Source organism: Choloepus didactylus, chromosome 2 (genome assembly GCF_015220235.1).
Source record: "Choloepus didactylus isolate mChoDid1 chromosome 2, mChoDid1.pri, whole genome shotgun sequence".
Classification (NCBI taxonomy): Eukaryota; Metazoa; Chordata; class Mammalia; order Pilosa; family Megalonychidae; genus Choloepus; species Choloepus didactylus.
In genome coordinates this window covers 98,550,961-98,577,009 of record NC_051308.1, presented here as the reverse complement: position 1 = coordinate 98,577,009, position 26,049 = coordinate 98,550,961, and the positions used below count along the sequence as shown (strand labels likewise).

The following is a 26,049-nucleotide window of genomic DNA, read 5'->3' as shown; positions in this document are numbered from 1 at the left end:
TCTATTAGGAGAGTAGCTGATGGTTGGGGTGTGAGGTTAACTACATAATTTGGAGAGGATCGGTTAACTCTTTCATGTAAATAAGCACCATCTCTTGGGACTAGACCCTGAAAAAATTAGGCTAAATTGTAAATAAAATAAAACTAATAAACAAGTCCTTCTGCTTTTCCTTCTCCACCCCCAAATTTTGGTGGCAGACGGATCTTTGGAGCAAACCTTGGGACTGTAATAATTGCTCTGAATAGCTCACCTCAGAAATTAGGCTTGCAGTATTGACTAATAAAATCCACAATGTTATTATGAGAGTTTTATGATTTGTATGCATGGGGAGTTTTTGAACAGGCAGTCTTATAAATATCACAACTTGCCCTTGTGAGAAGAAAAGGAAAAGCTCTCCTTTTTTGGGTGATTTAAGTTGAGTAAAGCAGGAAAATCCTGATTGTAAACACTGGAAACTCTTTAAAAAGTTTTAGCTTGACTAAAGGAAATGTGGTCTCTCATCTTTATTTGTTAGAACTCGGCAGTACAGGTTTGCTTAACATGGGGAGCTCAGATTTTCATTAAGGAGCTCTGAAGTAAAGCCTTATGAAGCAGTTTTTCACAAATGCTCAAGTAGTTGAAGTTGAGCATCTGTGAAATAGGGCCAAAATAAACACATATGGATATATAGTGTGTATACTGTATATGCACAAAGGCTATATGTACATATGTGGGCACTGCTGGCAAATCTGCTAGTAATTATGCTATATGCATCTGTGGATATGTGTGTGTGTATGTGTGTGTATGCATGCTATGTGTTCAAATCATTCACAAGCTAAAAAATAGAGTGAAAATACTTTTCTTATTTGTTGAAATGTTCTTGAAACCCTGTTTCGAGTCATGGCTTAAACATAATTATCTTTTTGTAAATTTAGGGCTGGTGATGGGAACATAATAAACAGCTATAAACAAAATCACAATTTGGTTTACACTTAACAACACGGTAGGGACCAAAATATCATAGTTTCTGTAGAATACAGGAACTATGCATCCAAATACTGTGATTTAAAATACTTTGAATAAATAATTTTTGGAAAGGGGTGTGTAGATGGCACCACTGAGGGCTCCCATTGTTTAGTTCACTTCAGCACCTTGGACAGTTCCCAAGAGGCTCCACCTCAAGAGTGGAGCAAATGCCAACATTTCTCTAGTTTCCTAAGTGTTCCTTTCATTCCAATGAGTGTGTTCACGATCAACTAAGAAATTCACAGGTATTAATTTGTATTATCAACTTATTCCTTCCTCTCCCCGTCACCCATTCTCTTTACCACCCGACTTTCATTGAACCCCTTCCCCAGCACCCTCCAGTCAGACAGTGGGACTGTCTGTCTTACGGACACCTGGTTGTGGATGTTTTCACTTCCACTTGTAATTGGTTGGGAAGCAGCATTTGCCACAGGCACTGTTTAATTTCGTTTCCATCCCCTGCATCTCACAGGAAAGAAATGGTCAATAGTTCTGATAAAAGAATCATCCGGGTCAGCTCCGAATATGGCTACTTGCATGGTAATCACAGCAAGTCTGTCAAATCAGTGATTTCTTTACTCATAAAAGGAAGGGATTTTTCCTAGGGATTATGGTTCTACCACCCAAGGAGCAGCCCTACTCTTCACAAGTGGCTGCAAAGGCTGGCAAACCGAGAGGTCTGCTTTGGCTCAGAAACTCTGTTTGGCTCCTGTCACCCCTGGCAACCTCACTGTGTGCCTCGATGACATGTGCTCCTCACACAGTCAGGCCAGTCTGCTTCTACTTAGGAGGGATCACAACCAGAGGCGGCCCCCGCTTGGGCCTCCACATGAGGACCTGGGCATCATTGGCATTGGGTTTCACTAGTGCGTTGGCAGGGATGGGTTCCATCCGGCTCAGGATCCGGGGCTGCTCCTGCTGAGTCCTGCCCACCAGCCGGGCCCTTTGCCCCAGGAGCTGAAGAGGGTCCACCTCAATGTCCACCCTCATCCTCCACTTGATGGTCTGCAAAATGATCTTCTCCTTGGTGGTAGTGTTCATGGCCACCAGCCAGGTTGTGAAACTTTGGTCCCTCTTGATCCTCGTGAGCAGCGGCACATTGCTGTCACTCACAGGCACTGCCCACGTCACACTGGGGTAGAAGTTGTCATTCATGCTGACGGAGAACCTGGAGATCTTGTTGGTGGGGCCAACCAGGGTCACAGTTTCTGTGGTGTTCCCGTACCAAGGGTAGCTCACCCCATCTGAGTCACTGATGGCTTTTACTCTCCCTTCCCTCAAGTCAGGCAGTTCCCAGCTTGACCTGCCAAAGCAGAAGAGATGCACAAGAAAAGAGGCTGAATGAATTTTTCAGAAGCTGGAGAGGTGCCCACCACTTACTAACATGACCAACTTGAAAAAAATGGGAAGTTCAAAGGGCAATTCAAGTCAAAAAGTTCTGTGCTGTTTCAGGATTAAATGAAAACAAAACAAAAATAAAAAGGCAATACCAAAGCAAGCTAAATAAAACCATCACTGGTGCAACTGGAAGTAGGAATGTCAAAGAGACGGCTGTAAGACCCACAAAGAGGTGTCAACTAGCCGGGATAGTGGAATTGTATTCAACCATTTAGAGGCATTAGTTTGCAAGAACCACTTTGGTGGGAATCATGAGTGTGTGTGTGTAAGATTTGTTTTTTGGGAAAAGGTGGTGGTTGAAATTTGATGTACTTGGAAGGAAGTATCAGGTAGAAAGCAAAGAAAAACGAGGCAAAGTTAAAGGTTACACTACTTTTCTGGGAAATCACAGTAGTAGAATTTGTGCTCGACAAACAGGGTTTAAATTCCAGGCAGCAGCCAATTTAGCCCATAGACAACTTTGGCCTAGAAAATGACAAAATAGAGAGAGAATGATCACTTTCTGGACCCCAGCTCAATGTGAATGTTGTGCTGAAGGGGCTGGGATACAAAGTTTTTAATATGCTGTTCTCCCATTGGCTTCACGTCCTACTTGCCTAGTCTGGCAAACCTCACATTCTGGCAGCTGCCTACTCCTCTTGCCTGTCCCCATTCTTGCACAGAAGGCAGGAGGAGGCCATGTGCTCCACTCTTAGCCCGTGTCTCCCTGCCAACCCTTCCCTACCATGGACTGCTGCTGCTGCTGCTGCTGCTAACTGATATTTATTAAGTGTTTATTCTGTTCCAAGCACTGTGTTAAGTATTTTACTTATGTTATCTCAATCTTCAAAATATCCCACAAGATAAATGAATTTTTGTTTCCATTTTACACATGAGGGGATGGAGTCTTAAAGATTTTAAGGTACATGTTGAGGGTCTTAGGGATTATGAGAGGTGGAACTGGGAATTTTCTGATTCCAATGTCCATGCATTTGAACACTATACCATACAGTCTCCTGAAGTGCCCTTACGTGATGCTGCAGGAAGCCAGAATGGAGGGGACTTAGGCTATCCAAGGAGTCAGCAGTCAGGGGTGGGTGGGGTGGACCAGACCCTCATGGGGCAGAGGTTTAGACAGCAGAGCCTGGCCATGCATTGTCTCTGTATCCACTCCTGGGACCAGAAATGATATTCAGTAATAATGCATGAGAATTCAATAAAGAAAGAAATGAGACTGCTTCATTCATCAGTTAAGAGGTGGTGGCCTTATTTGACATATAGTTCTTCCTCTTACAAAATGACAGAGGAATCCTGCATGGCTTTATACAAATGGCCGAAAAAGGAGTCGCATTGTCAAGTTGGTGCTGATAACATCCCAGCATCTCTTACCGTTATGTGGGGACAGGGGGACGCTAACCACTGCCTCCTGCGGGCCCCCCATTGCACTTCCTATGTCAATAAGCCCCAGTCTGAAGTGAAGAGAGGGTTGGACTGCCTGTGGAGGAGGTGAACCACAGCTACAAATCCTTTTCTCTTGTCTCCATGTCCTTGGTAACTGCTGGGAATAATTGCAGTGTTTCATGGTTGGCAGAAAGTAACAGGAATTGACCTGGCTCAGAAAGTCAGAGAGAAACCATTTCGCTACACATGCTAGTTGTAGCTGTGTCATGAGGTAGCTCCCAGATAATACTATAGTTACCTCTCACTGGAAAAAAGGGAGAAAGTGTTGTTTGAATGGGATATAATCATACAAGGGTCAGAAGGTGGCAGGAGACCCAATCTGCTTGTTGGGTTTATAAGACGGCCACAGTGGTCTCAGCTTTGTGCACCAGACAAAGGGTAGGAAAGGTTATTTACTCACTAGACATTTATTTGCTCTGTTACCTAAACTCTGTTCTTCATTTTGGTCACAGTGACCAGACTCTACTGGCCTTTGGGTTTCTTTGTGGGACTGTTGGGTAAGTATTCCTAGCAGTGCCAGATTATATTTGCTCTCTTGTCCTTAATACTATGCCAACTGTGGCAGACTGCCTGGGGAATTTGTTTTTGAGCAGTTGAACATTTTATTCTATTACAACACTACCTTTTCAGGACTGGATATCTTGCTGGTCAATTCAGTTACTCTGTCTCTAGACACTTTACTCTTCATGTTCTCACCCTAATCTTCCTGGACAAAGTACGTGAACAGAGAATTGGGCTCTGAATCTAGAGGTCAGTCTTGTGGAAAATCACAAAACTTAGTTTGGATGCTGATTTTCTGAAAGTAGAGTTAATACAGTAGAGTTGCATTCTTGTGCTCATCTTGGAGAATTCTCTGGAATAAAGGAATAAAACAGGCTTCTTAATGATCACATCAGAACAAAGACAGTGAGTTGAGTTTAGCCACTGGAGGTGGTGGTCTTGGGAGGTTTCATATTAATCCATCTACACTGCTGTTATTTCTGAGTGTTCTTTTGAAAATGTCTTCTGGGCTTAATGCATGTTCTCTTCCACAGTCCCAGAGATCCCAAGACTACATCATCAAGAGACGGTCTGATTTTGGAAATAGCCAACATTCATTATGACGTAAGTTCAGTGAACAAGGGAGTTTTTCTTTTTAAAAAAGTAATATATTCTTTTTTATTTCCTTTACAAAAAAATAGGTACTAATGTGCATTCCAAGGTAGTGACAAAAAGAGAGGTTATGTCTATAAAATGTATGACTGATTTATGTAGCTGATAAACTGGCTTTGACAATGGTTTTCAGAAAAGTCCCTGAAAAGTTCTGAGAATGACAGTATCACTGGAGACACTGTCTGACCCTTTAAGGGGACTACTTTGAATGGGATGCTGGAGGCACTTCAAATTCCACATAGCCTAAACTGAACTCATTCTCTTCATCATAAACCAGGCCCTCTTCCCCTATGTCTGCTGCAGGGGGCAGCCCACTGATCACCAAGTCTCACAGGCCAGGACCCTGAGGGTCATCTTTGGCTCTTCCCAACCCCTCATCTAGACTGTCACTGCTACTGTATCACCATAGCAGTGGATCTTGCCCCTTAAGTGATCTCTGAATTTATATCCTTTTCTCCATCCCAACTTTCACTGCCCTCATTTAATTCAAGCCCTTAGCCTCTCTTCTCTGGTCTGCTGGTCCATAACTGATAACTCTGTATCCAACCTTGATCCCTCTTCAGAATCCATCTTTCAGGCTGTGCTATTGTCTAAACACACAAATCTGATCATGCTCTTTCTATATCTAACACCCTTCAAAGTCTCCTCTACATGGACAGGTATCACCCAGGGACAACATTCAAGTTCCTTAACAAGACATACGTGGTTCTCCATGACCTCCTCCCAACATACCATGCTGATTCTCCCTCCCTTTGCTCATGCTGTGCCCTCTGACCATACAGCTCTTTCCCCTACTAAAGTATTTAACCACTTTATTCAAACTATTTAAGAAACATCACATGTATCACCTTCTGCAGGAAGCCTTCTCTTCTGTGCTCCCATGGCTATATCCAGATATTTACAGGTGCCAGATATAGTGTAATTATTTATGTCTAATGTCTGCCTTCCCATTAGATTATGATTTCCTTTAGGCTCGGGATTTATTTATTATTTTAAAAAACTTTATTGTGGTAAAATATATACAACATAAAATTCTCCATTTTAACCACTTTCAAGTATTATGATTCGGTGGCATTAATTACATTTACAATGTTGTGCAACCATCACCACTATGTATTCCCAAAACTTTTTCATCACCTCCAACAGAAATTCTGTCCCCGTTATGTGACATTTCTGAATCATTAGTGTCTAGCAAATTGCTGGCACAAAGTAGATCCTAATACATCTTTGTTGAAAGAATAGATGAATATTGTATCTAAGTAATTTTCATGTCTCTATAAGTGGAGCTGGTAGAACTTCTGTATAACAAAGTGCTTTATCGCAGTTTTACACTTTACGTTTTCACTCACTTTGAAACATCTATTCATTTAAAATCTATTATTAGAGTAGCACCATGCCTTGTACTGAAATTTATTTGCCCATTGGTGATGGTAGTGGTGGTGGGGGCAGTGAGCAAACCACATATAAATAAAAGTGAGTGAGTAAGTGAATATAAATGTACTTTGTGGCTATTCATATCATCGTTTGCCACATACAAAAATGAGTAGCACAGACTCCAGGTAATTCAGGAATTCAGAAATGTGGGCCTCCATGCAGGCTATAGTTGTAAGGAAAGTGGGAGCTGTTGGGATTAAAGAAGGGCACTATAATAAAAATAAAGGAAGGAGGCTCCATCATGGGCAAGAGCTTGACATTGAGCATGAACATGGAGTGTCCAGAAAATAGTGAAGAGAGCACATTAGAGGGAGAGTATTGAGAAGAGTGGAGACAAAGCCGGGTGGGCAGAGCAGGGTCATTTTGTGGAGTGCCTTTAATAATGGGCTTAGGAGGTTGGGCTCCATCCTAGAGATGGTGGGACTTTGGAGCAGGAGAGTGACGTGCCCAGGAAGAAGGAGAATTACAGGCATAAGGGGAGGCAATGAGGACATTAGGAGCTTTTGAGCATTTTGCAACATTACATGTGAAATCTAATGAGGCCTTCATCTAGTTGGTAGCAGAAGGAGTGGAGAGGTGGGGCCACATATGAGATAACACAAAGGTAGATAGTCTGAAGCTTGGTGACCTATTGCTTAGCAGAGACAAATGAACAGATAAAGTAAAAATCACTTCAAGGAACCAAGTCCGGGTGACTGGGGAGGAGGTAGAGAATCATTCACAGAAATATCAAGTTGTGCTCTCCCTGTCGCTGACATACCATACCCCTTTTTGGACTTCCCATCCCTACCTCTCCACCCCCAGTGGTATTTCAGCATGCAAAGCCCTGAATTCTCCATTAGAAAGTGAATCTCTGGACAGTGAGAATGAAGTCGTTTGTCTTTGTTTTCTTTGCACAAAACAGTGTCTGGCACATGCTCCATGCTTACTATTCTTGTTTTTACTTCTACCTCTTTTGCATTGTCCTTTTCCTGTTTCTGCCTCATCTCCCAACCTCTTAACTTTGGAGGGCCCCAGGGCTCAGTCTCTGGTCCTCTTCTGTTTTCTATTTACTCACACTTCCGTAGTGATCTCATCCAGTCTCATGGCTCTAGGTACCACCTGCATTCTGGTAACTTCCACATTTATATCTCCAGCCTGGGTTACTTCTCTGAGCTCCAGATGCATACACTCAGCTGTGTACTTGACATTTCTGCTTGTATATTCAAAAGACATCTCCAACTTTATCCAAGATTGAACTCTTAATATCTATTTCTTCCCTGCAAAACCTGTTCTTCCTGTACTTTGTCTTATTTAACGGCAGTTCCTTCCTTTCTGTTGCCAGGCCAAAAATTTTGGAAGCATTCTTAACCACTCTGTCTGCATACTACCAACAGCAAACCTATTGATGTCAGCATCAACATATATCCAGAACTAAACTTCTTCCCACCACTTCCACTGCCATCGACTTGGTCCGAGCTACAGCTGCTAATACCTCTGCTCTGCTGCTCCAGTCACAGCAGCCACAGAGACCTTGTGATCTTGCCACTCCTATGCTCAAAATGCTTCCATGGCTCCCACCCCACTCAGAAAAAGCCCAAGTTGTTAAAAGGGCCTATGTAGCACTACATGGGCTAGTTCCCCATTTCCTCTCTGCCCTCATCACGTCTTCTCTCCCTCTTGCTCACTCTGGCTTCCATGCTAGTTCTTGAACATGCCAGATACACTCCCACCTCAGGGCCTTTGCACTTGCTGTTCACTTTACCTGAAATATTCTTTCCTAGGAATCCAAAAGGTTTGCTCCCTGGCCTCTATCATTTATGGCTCAAATGTCATGTTCTCAGTGCAGCCTTTCCTGATAACCATATTTAAAATTGCAATATCCTGCCCCAGCATTCCCCATCCTTTGTCTCTGCTTTATTTCATTCCATAGCAACTTACAATATACTATATAATTTATATATAATTTTATATAATTTATTTACTTTACCTATGGTCTTTCTCTCCCACTGTAGTCCGCAAATGTAACCCCCCAAGAAGGAAGGGCTTTCGTGTTTTATTCACTATCATACTGTACCTAGAAGAATGCCCGATGCATAGATGGAATTCAAAAATATTCATTGAACAAATGAGTATTGAACTAATCTGAAGTGAAAGATGGGAGGAGACCATGAATTCCAATGTGGAGACTGCTACTTTTAAGAAGTTGACTAGACATATGGACATTGTGTCTATGAGGTAGTTGTAAAGTTGGGTCTAGAGTTCAGGAGAAAGTCAGGACTATAGATGTTAATCTGGCAATTATCTGCATGGAGAGGATCACTTGATGATGTGGTGGTGGTTGAAATCTTTGGGGATGGAAAGAGAGATCTCAGGAAGCCTGTTTAGATGGCCAGAAGATAAAGAGAAATTTGAAAAAGAGAAGAAGATCCAGTGATGGGGGAGAACTAGTTTCCGAAGTCAAGGAAGAAGAGAATTTCAGGGAGTCAGGAGTCTCAGGCTCTATTAATAGAGGAGCCTGGAGTTAAGAAAAAGCCATTGGATATGATAATTAGGATGCTGGTGATAAATAATCAAGACAACAATTTTAGTAAAGATATTTGAGTGGAGGCTGTTCTGTAAGGAGTTATGGAAGGAATGAAGAAGCATAAGAAACGTTTAAGAGTTCAGGTAATTCCTTCAAGAAGTTGGGCAATGAACGGGAGAAGGGAGATGAAGCAGAGAGCTGACCAAGCCTAGTGGCAGAAAGCAGGTTTCCGGAGCCAGATTGCCTGGGATTGTAAACCTAGAACTACCACTTACTAGCTGTGTGAGTTTAGACAAGTCACTTGCCCTTTCTGTACCATTTCCCCATTAACAAAATATGGATCATAATAGTATCTACTTGATGCACTTGGTGTGACAATTAAATGAGAATGAATGGAAAGTACTTGGCACACTGGGTGGCACAAAGTAAATGACATTTAAGTTTAGGCATCAGTAAGTAACAGAGATGGGTTAGGGAAAGAAGGAAACTAACATCTTCTGAATACTTCCACATGTAAGCTCTTGACAGTAACCATATGAGGCAGGAATTATTATACTCTGTTCATATAGAAGGAAAAGAGGCTCAGAGTAAATTGTCCAAAATCATACAGATAGGAAGGGCCGGAGCCAAGATTTGAGGCTAGATCTTTTGGACCCAAAACCCTGCCTTTTCTACTACACCACAATTGTGCAAAGAGCTCTTTTGTGTACTTAATCTCATCTTTCCTTCTTTGAAGTCTTTGGTATGGTGAATGGAGGAAAGACCAAAGCTGCTCTCAGGAGATTGTGTATTAGCTGGTTCACAGCTGGATGACCTCGGGCAAGTCAAAACAATTGGCCTTAGGCTCCTCCTGTGTAAAATGGGAAGAAAAATAACTGCAGGCTTCCCTGCATCTCAGAGCGATTACACATATCAAATGAAGGGATGATGTATGAGCAAACGCTTTGTAAACCATAACAACCTATGTCAATATTAGTTATTATCTCCTCCCCCTCCTCTTACAACCCTTCTCAGCATGATAAACATGATGCTTCCATTTTAGGCAATTAACCATTGGCTCAAAGCTCACAGCTAATGGACTTGCCAATGGACCTCATAATGAAAATATCCATTATTACAATCTTCATACTTTCTGCCTTCCATTTTTAGAAGAAAGAGGCATATCCCAATCAAGCAAGTTCATGTGAAGCATTTTATTAAAGTAAATGGTCCCCAGGTTCAGGTCCAGGCTCCACGCAGACCCAGTCAGTTCCATGAGGAGCAGAGCTTAGTCTCTGAATCCTACTTTTCTCCCCCTGCAGTTCTGTTGTCACTGCGGTAGGGAAGGCTGGCAGCTGCATTCGTGAGGGCAGGGAGTGGGCAGGTGTGCAGAGGCACTACTGATACTAATGCCCCCGATGGAATGTGGGAAACTGTATATGGAGGACTGGTAGTTTCAAACCTGGAGAGCTCCCAGGTGAGACTTTGAGATCCAGGATTGTGAGAGGAGCTCCTGCCCGGGCCCCACATTTTAGAGGGAACTATTCTAGTATCTTCTGGCCATGACTCCACATTGGGCAAGGAGTCTGTGGAGCTAAGAGGAAGTGCCTACCTGGAGCCCATGCCCCTCCTTCTAGACAACCTCTGAATACCTGGAATCTCAGTATTCCCAGCACAAATGACCCCAAATATGCCTCCAGGTCTATGCAGGCCTTTTCCCTGGTCTGTCTTCCAAAGGGCAGCCCACTCCACCTGCATGGAGGCGGTGCATGGAGTTTGGACATGCATGTTGGGTGTTCACACATGTGTGTGATGCCTCTCTCGATATGGTACAGTCAGGAGTGGCAAGAGAAGTGGTTGGGGTCAGGGGCTGAGGGCTGGCTATTCTTATGCCATCATGTGCTGGCACAGAACTTTGAGGAGTCCAAGAATTTTTAAATCAAACCTGGACTCCCAGTTGTTATAAAGGTATTTTTGTCAAAGTAGGAGGATAGAACTTATTTGATTCAGCACTTTATTGGTTTGACTTATAACTTTCAAATATTTAGGAATATGGTATCCACACTTTTGTTTGTACCCTTAGCCGGCATGGACCCTGTAAATATTTGGGACAGGCTGAGGTGGAGGAGCCAATCTGCAGCTCCAGAACCCTGGACAGTTCCAACAAGGAGTTATTTTTTGGTGTGTCGTGTTTTCACTTAGTCTTAACATTTACAAAACACACCCACAAACAGCACCACATCAACTCTTACATCAGTCCCACGAGGTGGGTATATACTTTCTGTTATACAAGAAGGAACTTGCTTAAAATCCTATAGTCAGTAAAGGGCAGAACTGAGTTGAAAGCCTGACATTTGATTCCGCATCACATGTCTTCCTCACAGTGCCTTCCTTGTATGAAATGATGGTTCCAAGGCTTCAGTTCTAGGGAGGGGTACCAATTCTGATAATATCACCCCTGATCATAGTTAGTTCACAACTTCCTGAACTCCAGGCACTGTTCTGACAGTCTGTGGAGCCTACTCTTCAAAGGAACAGTTATGTTAACTTTATTGCACTTCCAGTGTGGGAACAGGCTTCTATATTCTCTCTTCACCTTCATAGCTCAAACCTAAGGCACTTCTAAGCATGTGGAAAGTTTAGTTAAAACACCACATCCTCAGAGAATTCAGTTTTTCCCCCTAGCACCAAGAAGAGCAATATGCCCACATTCCCATGAGGTTCACGCTCAGCATCATTTCTAACTTTGTAGAGGAATTACGCCAGCACCTTCCCCACCTCCAAATCCCTCCCCAAGAGGAGCTGGAAATAATAGTCAATGGCAATGAGGTCGAGAGAAATGCATGGAGATAAGGCACTTTTCAAGGAGCAGGTGGGTGCAGAGTCCAGTGTTGGGCAAAGGGAGATGCAGAGGATTATGGTGGGAGGAAGGGGGAAGCCACAGGGATGCTAAGTCATGTCCTGTGTCTACTTGGCAAATGAAGCCCAGTGCCTCTGGGCAGCCACTCAGCCTACTCAGACACCAATTCCCAGCCTTGGTGCTGGCTCATGTCCTGATTCTCAGATGGTTTGCTCCATGATTACAGAGTAAGTTTTAAATTTAGGTTTTTCCTCATTCTGCACTGTTTATGTCAGACTCTGAAAAGCCTGTAAATACTACCCTCCCACCTCCCCCGCCACCCTCCTTCCTTTCTGACCACATCCTTTTCTTTTTGGCACATAGGGAGGAATTTTTTTTTTCCCATAGCAGAAGAGATAATTTCCAGTGTTTTTAAAAAGAGTCATCAGTGTAGGGAGAGGCTCCATGTTTAAAGTGACAGGGCTTCTTTCGTGAACCACATTCAATTCCGTTTTACCCGGGTATCTCTAGGCTCTCACCTGCAAGCACTGGAGATACCTCGTTCTTATGTATTTGCTCATCACTAATTGGAGACAGTTAATATCATGGCCCCTAAATTGTCCTGGCTGGGTTCTCAGAGCCTCTGCTAATTTGTTTCTATTTGACAGCCCTGAGGTCTTGGGTCTGTGGCCAGTTTTCTGAGTCATGTCTGAGGATGGTTCATATCCAACTCCAATGCTGAGCTTTGTGGAGCAAAGCTCCTTTCCCCACACAGAGAGGCTGCAGAAGCTGCAGTAGCCTTAAACTTGGTGTCACCCTCACGTGCCTCCGGGGTGGGCATGCAGAGGCTGTGTCTTTTCTGGAGTACTGGGTCCCCTGGCCAGAAAGCAAGCCCGTTAGATTCCCCACCACACTCAGAGCACCATGCTCAGCATGGTGGGGGTCTCTGTTCTACTCAAGGGGCCCACACTCTACCAGAAGTGACAGGTCATACGCACTTCTAAATAGGGGAAAAGTCTGGACCAGCTCAGGTCCAGACTTTGCATGTAACAAGAGGAAGCAGAGGTGAACTGGGTGTTGGGGCTTTAACAGGTACAGCTTGAGTTGGACCCCCAAGGACGAGTGGGATTCAAAGTGGGCCACATTCCAGGTGAAAATGCAAGCAGAGTGTGCAGACCTGACTTGCCCTCGCCACGCCACTAACCCTTACCAGGCTCTTCTCTTAGCAGGTTTCTTCAGTCTATCCATGGACAGAATTTGTCCCCTCTCTCTTTATCACCATGGCCACCACCCTGGTCCAAGCTATTCTTTCTTCAGGATGGTGCAATAACGTCCTTCCTCCAGCTTGCTTCCAAGCTTGCCCTGGCCACCCACAGGCAATGAATGGGTTTCTTAGAAAAACATAAATCAGATCATCCCTCATCTCTCTGAGAAATCTTACAATGGTTTTCCACTGCACTTTTAACATCCATGTCTGCATCTTGGGCCCCCACCAGTTATCCAGCTGTCTTTCTCACTGTCTTTCTCCTGGTTCTTTAAATTCCAGCAACACCAACGTTTCTCTTCATTGAAAAGTCAAACTCCTTCCCACCTCTGGGCCTTTGGACTTGCTGTTCATGTTGTCCAGAACCCTCTTCCCTCAGCTTTTTACATGCTTGGCACCATTTTGCAGCTCAAGGTCACCTCCTCAGAGAGGCCACCACTGTATGTATTGAAGTATGCTGCATTAATTTAACTTGTTTCTATGCCTGTTTTCCCCAATAGACTGTGTGCATCTCAAGGACAGGCATTTCTGCATCTCCAGTGAAGAGCCTAGAGCAGGGGCTTCCTTTAAGCTGCTTCAATGGAAGGAGAGATTTTCTAGCAGAGCAGGCAGGTCTGGCTGGTGAGGTTAGTTCAGGAAGGCAGCAGAGGTAATAAATCTGTGGGGGAGGCTGACATGATAGCTAAGGGATCCAAAGGGATCAGATGCAGACACAGAGGGATGAGTGTCTCCAGGGTTCCTGGCTCAGTGCTGGGGGCCGTCTGTCCAGCAGTCAGCATTGCTTATGAGCCCAGCCCTGTACAGTGCTGGAAGAAGTAGAGGTAGGAGGTGGGGCAGGTGGTGGTGGTGATGGGTGGGGGTGCCCCCCACAGACAACCCAGTCCACAGAAGTCACCTGAATCTTCTACTTCTATCCCTTGAAGACAGATAAATGGTGGGAAAGGCGGGGGTGGGGGGTGTGTGTGACATGAATTTTTCCTTCTTATTTTGGAATCCTGTTGTTACTAAAGGTAGAACCTTAAAATTGAGAAAAGGCATTACTGGATGAACACATGAAAATGTTGAAAGTGATTATCTATGGTTATGGGATTATAGGTGATTTTCCCTTTATTTTATATTTGTCCTATTTAAAAAATACTTAATGTTATTTATTCTGTAATAAAAAGCAATGTCTTACCTCACAGGATTGCATAGCATGATTGGGAAGCATTTTGGGGAAAAATATTCTAGTCTGCGCAGAGGTGGGTGGCCAAGGGAGGCAGCCTGGTGGGGGGAAGCGTGAGGTGTGGAGTCACACTCACTGCCTGCAAATCTGGACACTGCCACCTGTTGACAGGTGGCCTTGGGCAAATACCGGCCCGCTATAGGTTCAGCTTCCCATAGAATGGGGATAACAATAAAACCTGTGCCGGTTTGTAGATATTATTCCCCTCCCAGAAAATGCCACATTCTTTGATGCAATCTTGTGGGAGCAGACGTGTTAGTGTTGATCAGATTGGAATTCTTTGATTGAGTGTTTCCATGGAGATGTGACTCAATCAACGGTGAGTGAAACGTTTCATTGGATTATTTCCATGGAGGCGTTACCCCGCCCACTCAGGGTGGGTATTCATATAAAGGAGTTCGCACACAGAAGGAACTCAGAGCAGCTACGAGTGACATTTTGCTACAGCAACCGAGAGTGACATTTTGAAGAGGAGCTGCAGCTGAGAGACATATTTTGAAGATGGCAATTGGCTGCTGACACTGACCTTTTGGAGAATGCCATTTTGAAACGAAACCTGGGAGCAAGCAGATGCCAGCCACGTGCCTTCCCAACAACAGAGGTTTTCCAGATGCCAATGGAAGATGCCAGTGAAGGTACCCTATTGTTGATGCCTTAACTTGGACACTTAATGGCCTTAAGACTGTAACTTTGTAACCAAATAAACCCCCTTTATAAAAGCCAATCCATTTCTGGTGTTTTGCAAAATGGCAGCATTAGCAAATCAGAATACCTACTTATAGGTTGCTTTTGGAAATAAATGAGAAAACCTATAAAAAGCCATCTTTACAGTGCCTGGCACATAGTAGGTGCTTCATAAATGGGTGCTATCATGGCTTGGGCTCATTGAAAACAGCCTTGGCTGGGACCCAAGCTCTCTAGCCCCATGTCACCAGCAGGCTAAGCTAAAAGATGAAGCCCTGAATTTGCCCCGAGAAGCTAAGAGAGGACCCCCAGATGCTTAGAGAGAAATGCCATGGGAGAAAAGCAAGAACATACAGAAACTGAGAGAGAGGAGCTAAGACAATAGCTTAGCCTGCTGGTGACATGGGGCTAGAGAGCTTAGTATTGCCCCTCTGTTCTGATAATTTAATGGAAGGGTAGATGGCTACACTTCATTTACATAATGGGTACATTAAAGCAGAGAGAGAGAGAGAGATGATCCACTCGTGACATGCATCACATACTCATTTAACAAGGCTTTTTTGAGAGCCTACTTTGTCCCCAACATTGTGTTAGACTGTGGATAATAAAGAGGAGGTTGAACACACACATATACACAAAAGTTTGCATGCAATTTGGAGGGGGAAGGGTTCCTGTCTAAGAAACCTGCTCTGGAAGCTACTATTCTGGCCAGAGACCAATTTGAGCCTCTCCACCCTAAATTTCTTCATCTATAGCACCAAGAGTGTGGAATAAACAATAGGAGAGGTGATACCTAGCTCCTACATTCCATGACGAAGATATCTGGCCTGATACTGAAAGCAAATGAGATTTTTAGCATAACAAAATTATGGTTTCTGAAGAGAGAAACACAGTGGTTATTCCCCAGGGATGAGCTTCCACTCCAAAAATCCAGGACCCCTGTTCCGGTTTGCTAATGCTGCTGTTATGAAAAATACCAGAAATGGATTGGCTTTTATAGAGGAGGTTTATTTGGTTACAAATTTACAGTTCTAAGGCCATAAAAGTGTCCAAACTCAACAAGAGGATACCTTTACTGAAGAATGGCCAATGGCATCCAGAACACCTCTGTCAGCTGGGAAGACACATGACCAGTGTCTGCTGGTCCTTTGCTCCCAGGTTGTGTTTCAAAATGGCCTTCTCCAAAACGTCTCTGGGCTTTTGTCTTAGCTACTCTCTCTCAGTTCCTGTGTGTTCTTGCTTTTCTCCCAGGGCATTTCTCTCTAAGCGTCTGGGGGTCCTCTCTTAGCTTCTCTGGAGCAAACTCAGGGCTTCATCTTTTAGTTTAGCAACTCCAAACATTCTTTTGTCCACAACTCCAAACATCTCTCAGCATCAGCAGCAGTATCTGTGTTGGCTCTTGAGTTCTAAGTACTCCAGTGAATCAATCAAGACCCACCCTGAGTGGCTGGGGTCCACACCTCCATAGAAATAATTTAATCAAAGGTATCACCCACAATTGAGTGAGTCACATCTCCATGGAAACACTCAATCAAGAGGTTCCACCCAACAAGATTGGGTTAAAAGATCATGGCTTTTGTGGGAGACATAATATATCCAAATCGGCACATTCCATTCCCTGGACCACAAAAAGATATTCTTTCCAAATGCAAAAATACATTCATTTCATCACAATACAGATAAGTACAAAGTCTTATCAAAATCAGTTAGTGGCATGGTTGTCCTAAGGCAACATTCTCCTGTGGCTGTGGACCTTTGAAACTCAGAACAAGTTATCTGTTGCCAACATACAAAGGAGGGACAGTCATAGGATAAACATTCCCATTGCCATAGGGAGAAATGGAAAGGAAAACAGGGGTCACAGGACAGAAACAGTTTCTAAAACCCTCAGGGCAAACTTCATCAGATTTCAGTCTGAGAGTCATTTATCAAATGACGTTTTATCCTTGGGGCTTGAGAAAGCAGGAGTCCAACCCTTTCCAAGGGCCTTTGTGGCAGCCCCTTTCTCTCCAAACACTGGGGTGAGTGCTCCAACATATCCACACACTGGGGAGACCACCTTCTTCTTGGCCACACCCTGCTTAAGCATTAGAGTCCCTCCTGGACTCTGCATCTCTGGGGCAAGGGCTCTCCCCTTTCTGAACAGTGGGGTGGTGGCCAGGCTCTCCCCAATCCCTGGGGAATGTGCCTGGGGTGGCAGCAGTCTTCCTGAGCATGGAGGCAGAAGGTCCACCCTCTGCCTCTGGGGCAAATTCACCCTTTCTACGTGCATGGGTTGCTTTGCTCTCCTTGCCTGAGATTTCTTGGCTTCAGACCTTGGCATCCATGGTTTTGCCTTCTCTGAAGAAACTTTTCCTTCAATCTGTCCCTTTTCTGTCCTTTTAGTCCAAACTGGCAGTATTTCATCTATACAGATCTTGCAAAAAATTTGTTTGCTTGGCATGCAGCATACAGGGGTCAAAACCATCAGATAATAGGACTTTCCACAAATCCTTCCTGGATAATTCCATCTCCAATCCTGGCTTATACTGAAATGTTAGCTGGTTCCAGGTTTTGTTAAATCCTCACATGGGGCTATAGCCTGTGGAGTTTTGCTTTCTGGAAGCCCAGAGTTTTCCAGACCATCAATTTCTGGTTTCTTTGAACCCAAGAGTTCAGTTCTCAGCTATGTCTTTCCTCTCAAGGAGAAAGGAGAAGCCAGGCTGCATTTTACACACTTAGTTTGGAGATCTCTTCAGCTAAATATTTCAGCTTGTTGCTTTCAAATTCTGCTTTCCATCCGACACCAGGATTCAATTTTGCCAAATTCTCTGCCACTCTAAAACAAGGGTCACCTTTCTTCCAATTTTCAACAACACATTCAATGTTTCTGTCTAATGTCTCATTGGAAGTATTTTTAGAGTCCATATTTCTACCAATAGTCTCTTTAAAGCAATTTAGGCCTTTTCAAGCTCCTCACAATTCTTCCAGAATCTTCCCCTTATCCATTTAAAAAGCATTCCAACATGTTTGGTATTTGCAAACTCAGCAGCACCCCTACTTCTGTGTTCTGGTTTTTGCTAAAGCTGCCATTATGCAAAATACCAGAAATGGATTGGTTTTTATAAAGGATGTTTATTTGGTTACAAATTTACAGTTCTAAGGCCATAAAAGTGACCAAACAAAGGTATCAACGAAAGGATACCTTTACTGAATAATGACTGATGGTGTCTGGAACACCTGTCAGCTGGGAAGGCACATAGCTGGTGTCTGCTGGTCCTCTGCTCCAAGCTTGTGTTTCAAAATGGCTTTCTCCAAAGTGTCTCTGGGCTTTTGTCTTAGTTCATCTCTTTCAGCTCCTGTGAGTCCTTGCTTCTTTCTCCCAGGGCATTTCTCTCCAAGCATCTAGGGGTCCTCTCTTAGCTTCTCCAGGGCAAACTCTGGGCTTCATCTCTTAGCATCTACAGATGTTCTTCTGTCCACAACTCCAAGCATGTCTCAGCATCAGCAAGCATCTGGGTTGGCTCTTGAATTCTCTTAAGTACTCCAGTGAATCAATCAAGATCCACCCTGAGTGGCTGGGGTCCACACCTCCATGGAAATAATTTAATAAAGGTATCACCCACAGTTGGGTGAGTCACATCTCCATGGAAACACTCAATCAAGAGGTTCTACACAACAAGACTGGGTTAAAGGATCATGACTTTTGTGGGGGACATAATATATCCAAAGCAGCACAACCCCACACAGCTGGTCTTCCCTGGGATCTAAAGCCATGGGGAACTCAGGGCAGCTTCTTGGGTCTGTGCTGGGCCTGGGCCCCATTTCCTCTGCTCTCCAGGGTTCTGGCATCTACCTTATTGAGTCTCTTATGCCACCTGCAGCTGGGGAATCACTGCAGCTCTTGAGCCCTGATGGATGCCTGTGATTTTCTATTCAGTAGGCGTCCTACCTGCTCATCAGGTGGGGGAAGGAGACACTGCTCTCTGCCTCAATGCTGCCTACGTCCCAGCCCCCAAACTAGAACTCCCCTTGAGCTCCCACCGGAGTCTAGATGCTGGCAGCTCCTGTGACTATGGAAAGGCCTCTGGCATACAACCCTTTTCTTTCTTTGCATCTTTTCCCTTTTGTTCCTTGTCATTGACAGGGAGGATGGTGGTTCACTTATTTCTTTTTGCATTATTCAAGTGGGATTCTTAGTGTGGAATATTCTGCTGGATTCCTGGAGGAGGAAATCTTGGGGTCCCCCCTTTACCCTGTCTTGGTTAACTGACACAGTCTGCTGCTGAAGGCTCTGCAGCCTCATTGACTGTTTTAGCCCAGAACATCTGCAGTTTTAACTATTTATAAAGACACAAGTAATTTTCTGATGCTAAATGTAACGGTGGCACATGCATCTGATGGAGACAGTGAACCTTGGGGATGGCTAGCCAGGAGCCCTGGGCAGCCCTGGAGTGTAGGACGGCCACACTGCCGTCCTTTGATTCTTACCTAGACCAAGAGCCTTGGGGGCCTTTCTTCCTATCTGATTTTGGGAATCACTAAGTGGGAATATTCTTCAAGGTCAAGGGGATATTGGTAATGACATCAGTGTCAAATCTTCCCCAAGAGAAGAATAGGAAATCTAAATATGTATCAGATGAATGAATGAATGAATAAACCCAAGCAGGACTCTGGGTGCAAGTGTCCAAGCAGGAGAGAAGGGGCACCACTGGCCTGCTGCTATCAGACAGTGTTCCTCCTCCTCTCCTGCCTCCCTGTTCCAGAGGCCTCAGCAGTCCAGTGAGAAGTGACCTCAGGACTAGCACACACCCATGTCATCTTGTTTAAACCTTATATTCTTTTTTTAGGGCAGTTTTATTTATATATTCTGGTTGTTGTATAGTTTTCTTACTCTGAGACTAAAGAAAGAATCAATGATTTGGGACAAAATGTTTTAGGTGTCATCAAACTTAAAAATGATCTGTATTCAGAGATAAAAACTTCCAAGTTTCAGCAACATCTGCACTTTTGAGGAAACTTCCCCTTTAGCATGTCCTCACATGAAATGGTTTGCTGTGTTGGGAAAAGCAGGGGAGATGCTGATCACTGCTGCCTGAGGTTCACTGATCTCCAGATGCTGCCCAGCCTGTGGAAGAGAAGAGACTGCCCTCTTCCAAGCCTATGCTACCAACTAACCCTGTGGAAGGGCCCACAGGGCTCAGGATGCACCAAGGAGCATTTGCTTTGCAGGGGCTGGATTTGGGGAGAAGGTAGAAAGGCTGACAGACTAAGTCAGAGGCCCCTGGTACCAGGTGTCAATGCATAGACTGGTGGGGAATCCTTGGCCACAGAGACTTGGAGGCATTCAAAGTCTGGAAACCAGGAATAAAATCAAAGTTAAAGAGATCTATTTATTGGAGAAAAACAAGGCCAGGGAAACCAGAAAGCAAATAGTTGTGGTGGTGACAAAGTTGATATGATCAAGGCAGGAAGAAGGCAGGAATCTTGAGAGACAAGTATTATTAATTCTGCTACTACTGATAATAGCAGCTAATATTTATTGCATGCTTACCAGGGCCAAGCATTCTGCTAAATGCTTTATACAGCACCCTCAAAGCAGGTGCTATGTGATTTTTTTTCTTTTTTATTTTTTTTTTACATAAGGAAACTAAGGCCAAGAATTTGCCAAAGTCACAAAGCAAGTAAGTGGCAGAGCTGGGATGAACCTAACTCTGACTCCATAGCCCTCAGTCTCTAGCACCTGTGCCCATTCCTTGTTCAGAACTGAAGGCTGTTGGCAGCCTGTACTGACTGAGGTCGTCTAACCTGATCCCTTCTCCCCTCACTCCCACCACTCCCTATTCCAAAAGCACTGGTTCTCTCTACAGGTGACACCAGAGCTGGGGTGGGTCCTCAGCAGGGGCCTGGTGGCAGAAGGGCAGGACTCTGCTGGGTGCCCCTGGCCAGCTGCTGGGAGTGCTGACATCTCTCACTGGCTGAGGGCAGGGCAAGCATGGAAGCTGGAAATGGAGCATTGACAGAATAGGAATATGACGAATTCCCCTTCCTGCAGCTGCAAAACACCCCCACTTCTTCAAGGAGCTTCCCAGTTTACACCAAATAATGGCCAGGAGTCAGGTGAAGGGGAGCAAATATATCAGGTTCCTGAAAACAGACGAGGGAGAGATACAGGGAAAGAGGGGGCAAGGTTTAGCAAGGGGCTGGAGTGGTCTAGTGGCACAGACTTTTAAAATCAGAGTTTATTGCAGAGTTTATTGCTCTCATTAACTTTGCGTTCTGTGTTCTGTTCTCCACGTGCCACATACACTGCATGCTGAACAGGGCAGTAGAGGTGGGGAGTCACCAGCAGCAGCTAAGCAGGGGACAGAAGCCAGGAGGATGTTGGCAGCTCAGCGCATGCCTCTGGGCAGGGCTGTGCAAGTGTTCCCCTAGACTGATCCCTGCCCAACACACAGAAGGGACGTCTGTCTGCAGTGCATGGAGGCAAGGCCACCCTGACACACACGGGTGTGGACAGGGGGAATTCTCAAGGGTTTGCACCAAACCGGCGGTGCAGAGAGATTCCCACATTATCTGGGGACGTTGAAATGTTCCCTCAGCTGTGGCCACATGCAGACTGATCCACCTGGGGACACTGCGCTGGCTGGCAAGTGCTTTACATACCTGCTCTAATTTAGTCCTTACAACAATACAACCAGGTGGCTACTAGTATTACTGTGCCAATTTGAATGTATTATGTCCCCCCAAACACCATTATCTTTGATGTAATCTTGTGTGGGCAGATGGTATCAGTGTTGATTAGATTGTAATTCTTTGAGAGTTTCTTTGGACTGTGCCCTACCCAGCTGTGGGTGATGACTCTGATTGGATAATTTCCATGGAGGTGTTGCTCCGCCCATTCGGGGTGGGTCTGAGTTGAGTCACTGGAGCCATATAAATGAGCTGACAGACAGAGGGAACTTAGTGCAGCTGTGAGTGATGTTTTGAAGAGGAGCTACAGACAAGAGGGACACTTTGAAGAAAGCACAGGAGCTGCAGTTGGGAGATAGTTTGAAGATGGCCGTTGAAAGCAGACTCTTGCTCCAGAGAAGCTGAGAGAGGACAAATATCCCAAGTGCAACTAAGAGTGACATTTTTGAGGAACTGCAGCCTAGAGAGGAACGTCCTGGGAGAAAGCCATTTTGAAACCAGAACTTTGGAGCAGACGCCAGCCACGTGCCTTCTCAGAGGTTTTCCAGACACCATTGGCCGTCCTCCAGTGAAGGTACCTGATTGCTGATGTGTTACCTTGGACACTTTATGGCCTTAAGACTGTAACTGTGTAACCAAATAAACCCCCTTTTATAAAAGCCAATCCATCTCTGGTGTTTTACATTATGGCAGCATTAGCAAACTAGAACAGATTTTGGTACCAGAAGTGGGGTGTTTTTGCTGCTGAGTTTGCAAATACCAAACATGTTGGAACGGCTTTTTAAGTGGATAAGGGGAAGATTCTGGAAGAACTGTGAGGAGCTTGATAGAAAAGGCCTAAACTGCTTTGAAGAGACTGTTTGTGGAAATATGGACTCTAAAGATACTTCTGATGAGGCCTTGAAAATAAATGATGAATGTGCTGTTGCGAACTGGAAGGAAGGCGATCCTTGTTTTAAAGTGGCAGAGAATTTGGCAAAATTGAGTCCTGGTGTCAGATGGAAGGAAGAATTTGAAAGCGACAACCTGGAATACTTAGCTGAGGAGATCTCCAGACTACATGTGGAGGATGTGCCCTGGCTTCTCCTTGCAGCTTATAGTAAAATGCGAGCAGAGAGAGATAAACTGAGAACTGAACTCTTGGTTTCAAAGAAACCAGAAATTGATGGCCTGGAAAACTCTGAGCTTCCAGGGGATGGGACCCCAGAAGCTACAGCCCAATGTGAGGATTTAACCAAGCATGGAACCCGACTGCCATTTCAGTACAAGCCAAGATTGGAGATGGAGTTAAGCAGAAAGGATTTGTGGAAAGTCCTATTGTCTGATGGCTTTGACCCCTGTGTGCTTCATGTGAAGCCAACAGAATTTTTGTGAGATCTTTATAGACAGAGCCACTGCCAGTTGGGACTGGAGGAGAAAGACAAGGAACAAATTGAAGGAAAAATTCCTTCAAAGACAGAGCCATGGAGGTTGAAGTCTGGAGTCAAGAGGTCTAGGGCTGGGAGAGTGGAGAAGCCCACATGCATGGAAAGGGTGAGTTTGCCCTGGAGGTTGAGGGCAGGCCTTCTGCCTTGATGCTCAGGAAATGTTCTGCAACCCCAAGCCCCAAAGTGGGTGGAGCACATTCCCAGGGAATTGGGGAGAGCCTGGCTGCCACCACACTGTTCTGAAGGGTTGAGCATGTGCCCCGGAGATGGAAGGGAATCTGGGTGCTGCCCGGATGTTTGAGGAGGGTGGGGCTGAGAAGGTGGTCTCCCCAGTGTGTGGATATGTTGGAGCACTCACCGAAGTGTCTGGAGAGGAAAGGGCTGCCACAAAGGCCCTTACGAAGGGTTAAACTCCCACTCTCTCAAGCCCCAAGGAAAACATCGTTCTGTAAATGACCCTCAGACTTTGAAATCTAATGGAGTTTGTCCTGCAGGTTTTAGGAACTGTTTTGGTCCTGTTAACCCTGTTTTCCTTACTCTTCCTCCTTATGGCAATTGGAATGTTTATCCTATGAACGTCCCTCCTTTGTATATTGGAAGAACATAACTTATTCTAGGTTCACTGATCCACAGCTAAAGGAAAATTAAGCCTTAGGACTGACCATGCCTATAATTGATTTTGATGGAATTTTGTACTTAACTATACTTACTGAAATGATTTAAGTTTTTGTGATATTATGATGAGATGAATGTATTTTGTATATGGAAAGATAATGTCATTTTGGGGTCCAGGGGGTGGAATGTGCCAGTTTGAATGTATTATGTCCCCCCAAACGCCATTATCTTTGATGTAATCTTGTGTGGGCAGACGTTATCAGTGTTGATTAGACTGTAATTCTTTGAGAATTTCTTTGAAATGTGCCCCACCCAGCTGTGGGTGATGACTCTGATTGGGTAATTTCCATGAAGGTAGTGCTCTGCCCATTTGGGGTTGGTCTGAGTTGAGTCACTGGACCCATATAAATGAGCTGACAGACAGAGGGAACTCAGTGCAGTTATGAGTGACATTTTGAAGAGGAGGTACAGACAAGAGGGACACTTTGAAGAAAGCACAGGAGCTGCAGATGAGAGACAGTTTGAAGACGGCCGTTGAAAGCAGACTCTTGCTCCAGAGAAGCTGAGAGAGGACAAATATCCCAAGTGCAACCAAGAGTGACATTTTTGAGGAACTGCAGCCTCGAGAGCAACGTCCTGGGAGAAAGCCATTTTGAAACCAGAACTTTGGAGCAGACACCAACCACATGCCTTCCCAGCTAACAGAGGTTTTCCAGACACCATTGGCCATCCTCCAGTGAAGTTACCCGATTGCTGATGTGTTACCTGGACACTTTATGGCCTTAAGACTGTAACTGTGTAACCAAATAAACCCCCTTTTATAAAAGCCGATCCATCTCTGGTGTTTTGCATTCTGGCAGCATTAGCAAACTAGAACAATTACCATCTCCATTTTGTAAATGAGGTAACTGAGACCTCCAGCTATGGCCAAACCATTTCCACTCCATGATTCTCCATGAAGGGCTTCCTGACAGTTCCTGTCTGTCTGATTTCTGGAGGGCTGTGTGACTTTCTGTCACAGCACGTGGCTGCCCAAGGGTAGCTGCAAAGGAGGTAGATGCTGGGTTAATATGGGGTTTGGGCTTGGCTGGGTGGTCCCCCACCCCCAGTTTTCAACTTGTCAAAGTCTCCCATTACAGATGGAGTAAAACCAAACTCCTAACTTGTTCTACACAGCCCAGCATAATCTGGCTTCTGACTCTTTCCCCAGGTCCACCTCATACCACACTCCCCCATGCTCTCAGCATTCCATCCCCACCAGCTTCCCTTAGAATCTGCACACATGCCAGGCTTCTCTGCCTCAGGGCCTTGACATGCACTGTCTCCAAAGCACTTCTTCCCATTTTTCACCTGGGTATCTTGCACATAGGTCTAAGTACAAATGTCATTTCTTCAGAAAGACCTTCCCTGATCTGCACCCCACCCCATTCTTTTCCTTCATAGAAACTTATCACCATTTGTCATCACAAATGGGTGAGTGTGCTAACGGTTTAATATCTGTCTCTTCCTAAGGGCAGGAACCATGTTGACTCTCATTACTACCATACACTGAGCATCTACCGCACTGGCTGGTGCATAATGGTATTTCATAAATGTTCGTGGAATGAGTGAAAGTCTGCTTGAAGGAGGTAATGATGAAAGGCAAGAGGATGGAGGATACTGGGAAGAGAGTGGGGGCAGTGATGTGCTTGAGAGATAAGGAAGACGAACAATGTGGCAACTGGCAGGGAGAGGCATCCTAAGAGACGAAAGAATTGTAGAAGAGTAGTGGTGAAGGATATTCTGCTTTGATGCTGGTGATGGAATCAGGAAGGCTCCCGGAAAAGGGCAGATGTGGCCTTCTGATGGGATCTTCTGCGCGGGGCATGCAGAGTGCCCTAGAAGCTGCAAGAGGGGCCAGAAGGAAGGAGAGGGCTCTGTGGAGGGGCCTGATTTCACCCCATGTCCTCATGTTATGGGGTGGCCCTCCCTTCCAGGTGTCTGAGAGGACTGGAATTTCACCAGTATCTTGTGGACTTGGCAGGAGGGAGCAGACTGCTCTGTCTGTGGTGGAGGAGCTGTTAACTAACCACCATGGGTGTTAAACAGCCTCTTCCTCAGCTGTCTGGAGCCCGGTGGCCTGCAATGCTGCGTGGACTCCCCGAGGCTCTGCTCACCTGGCCCCTGAGCCACACTGAGGCTCTCTGCCCTCCTAGCAGCGTTCAGAGTAGAGACAGGAAAGGATTAAAAGCCAGACAGGAAGCTAATAATACACTCTTGCAGAAGTAGCTCTTTTAAAATAAAAGTGAGGTTCCTACCTAGGCCAATTATACAACGCTCCTCTTGTCCCTCCCAGGCCCCTACAACTCTTCTTCCCAGCATCCAGTTTCTGACTCCCTGTGCTTCAAATGTCAGGTATAAGTAGAAAGA

The 26,049-nt window shown here is 44.9% G+C and overlaps 1 protein-coding gene across 1 annotated transcript in view; it reads right to left on the bottom strand.

The window, feature by feature from the left end:
* Positions 1 to 26,049, bottom strand: part of FAM78B (family with sequence similarity 78 member B) — a 98,744-nt gene that overhangs the window by 10,632 nt on the left and 62,063 nt on the right. The window contains exon 2 of the mRNA XM_037825447.1: positions 1,380 to 2,308. Within this exon, the coding sequence (XP_037681375.1) occupies positions 1,786 to 2,308 (523 nt within the window). The 3' untranslated portion in view covers positions 1,380 to 1,785. The remainder of the gene's footprint in view (positions 1 to 1,379; positions 2,309 to 26,049) is intronic.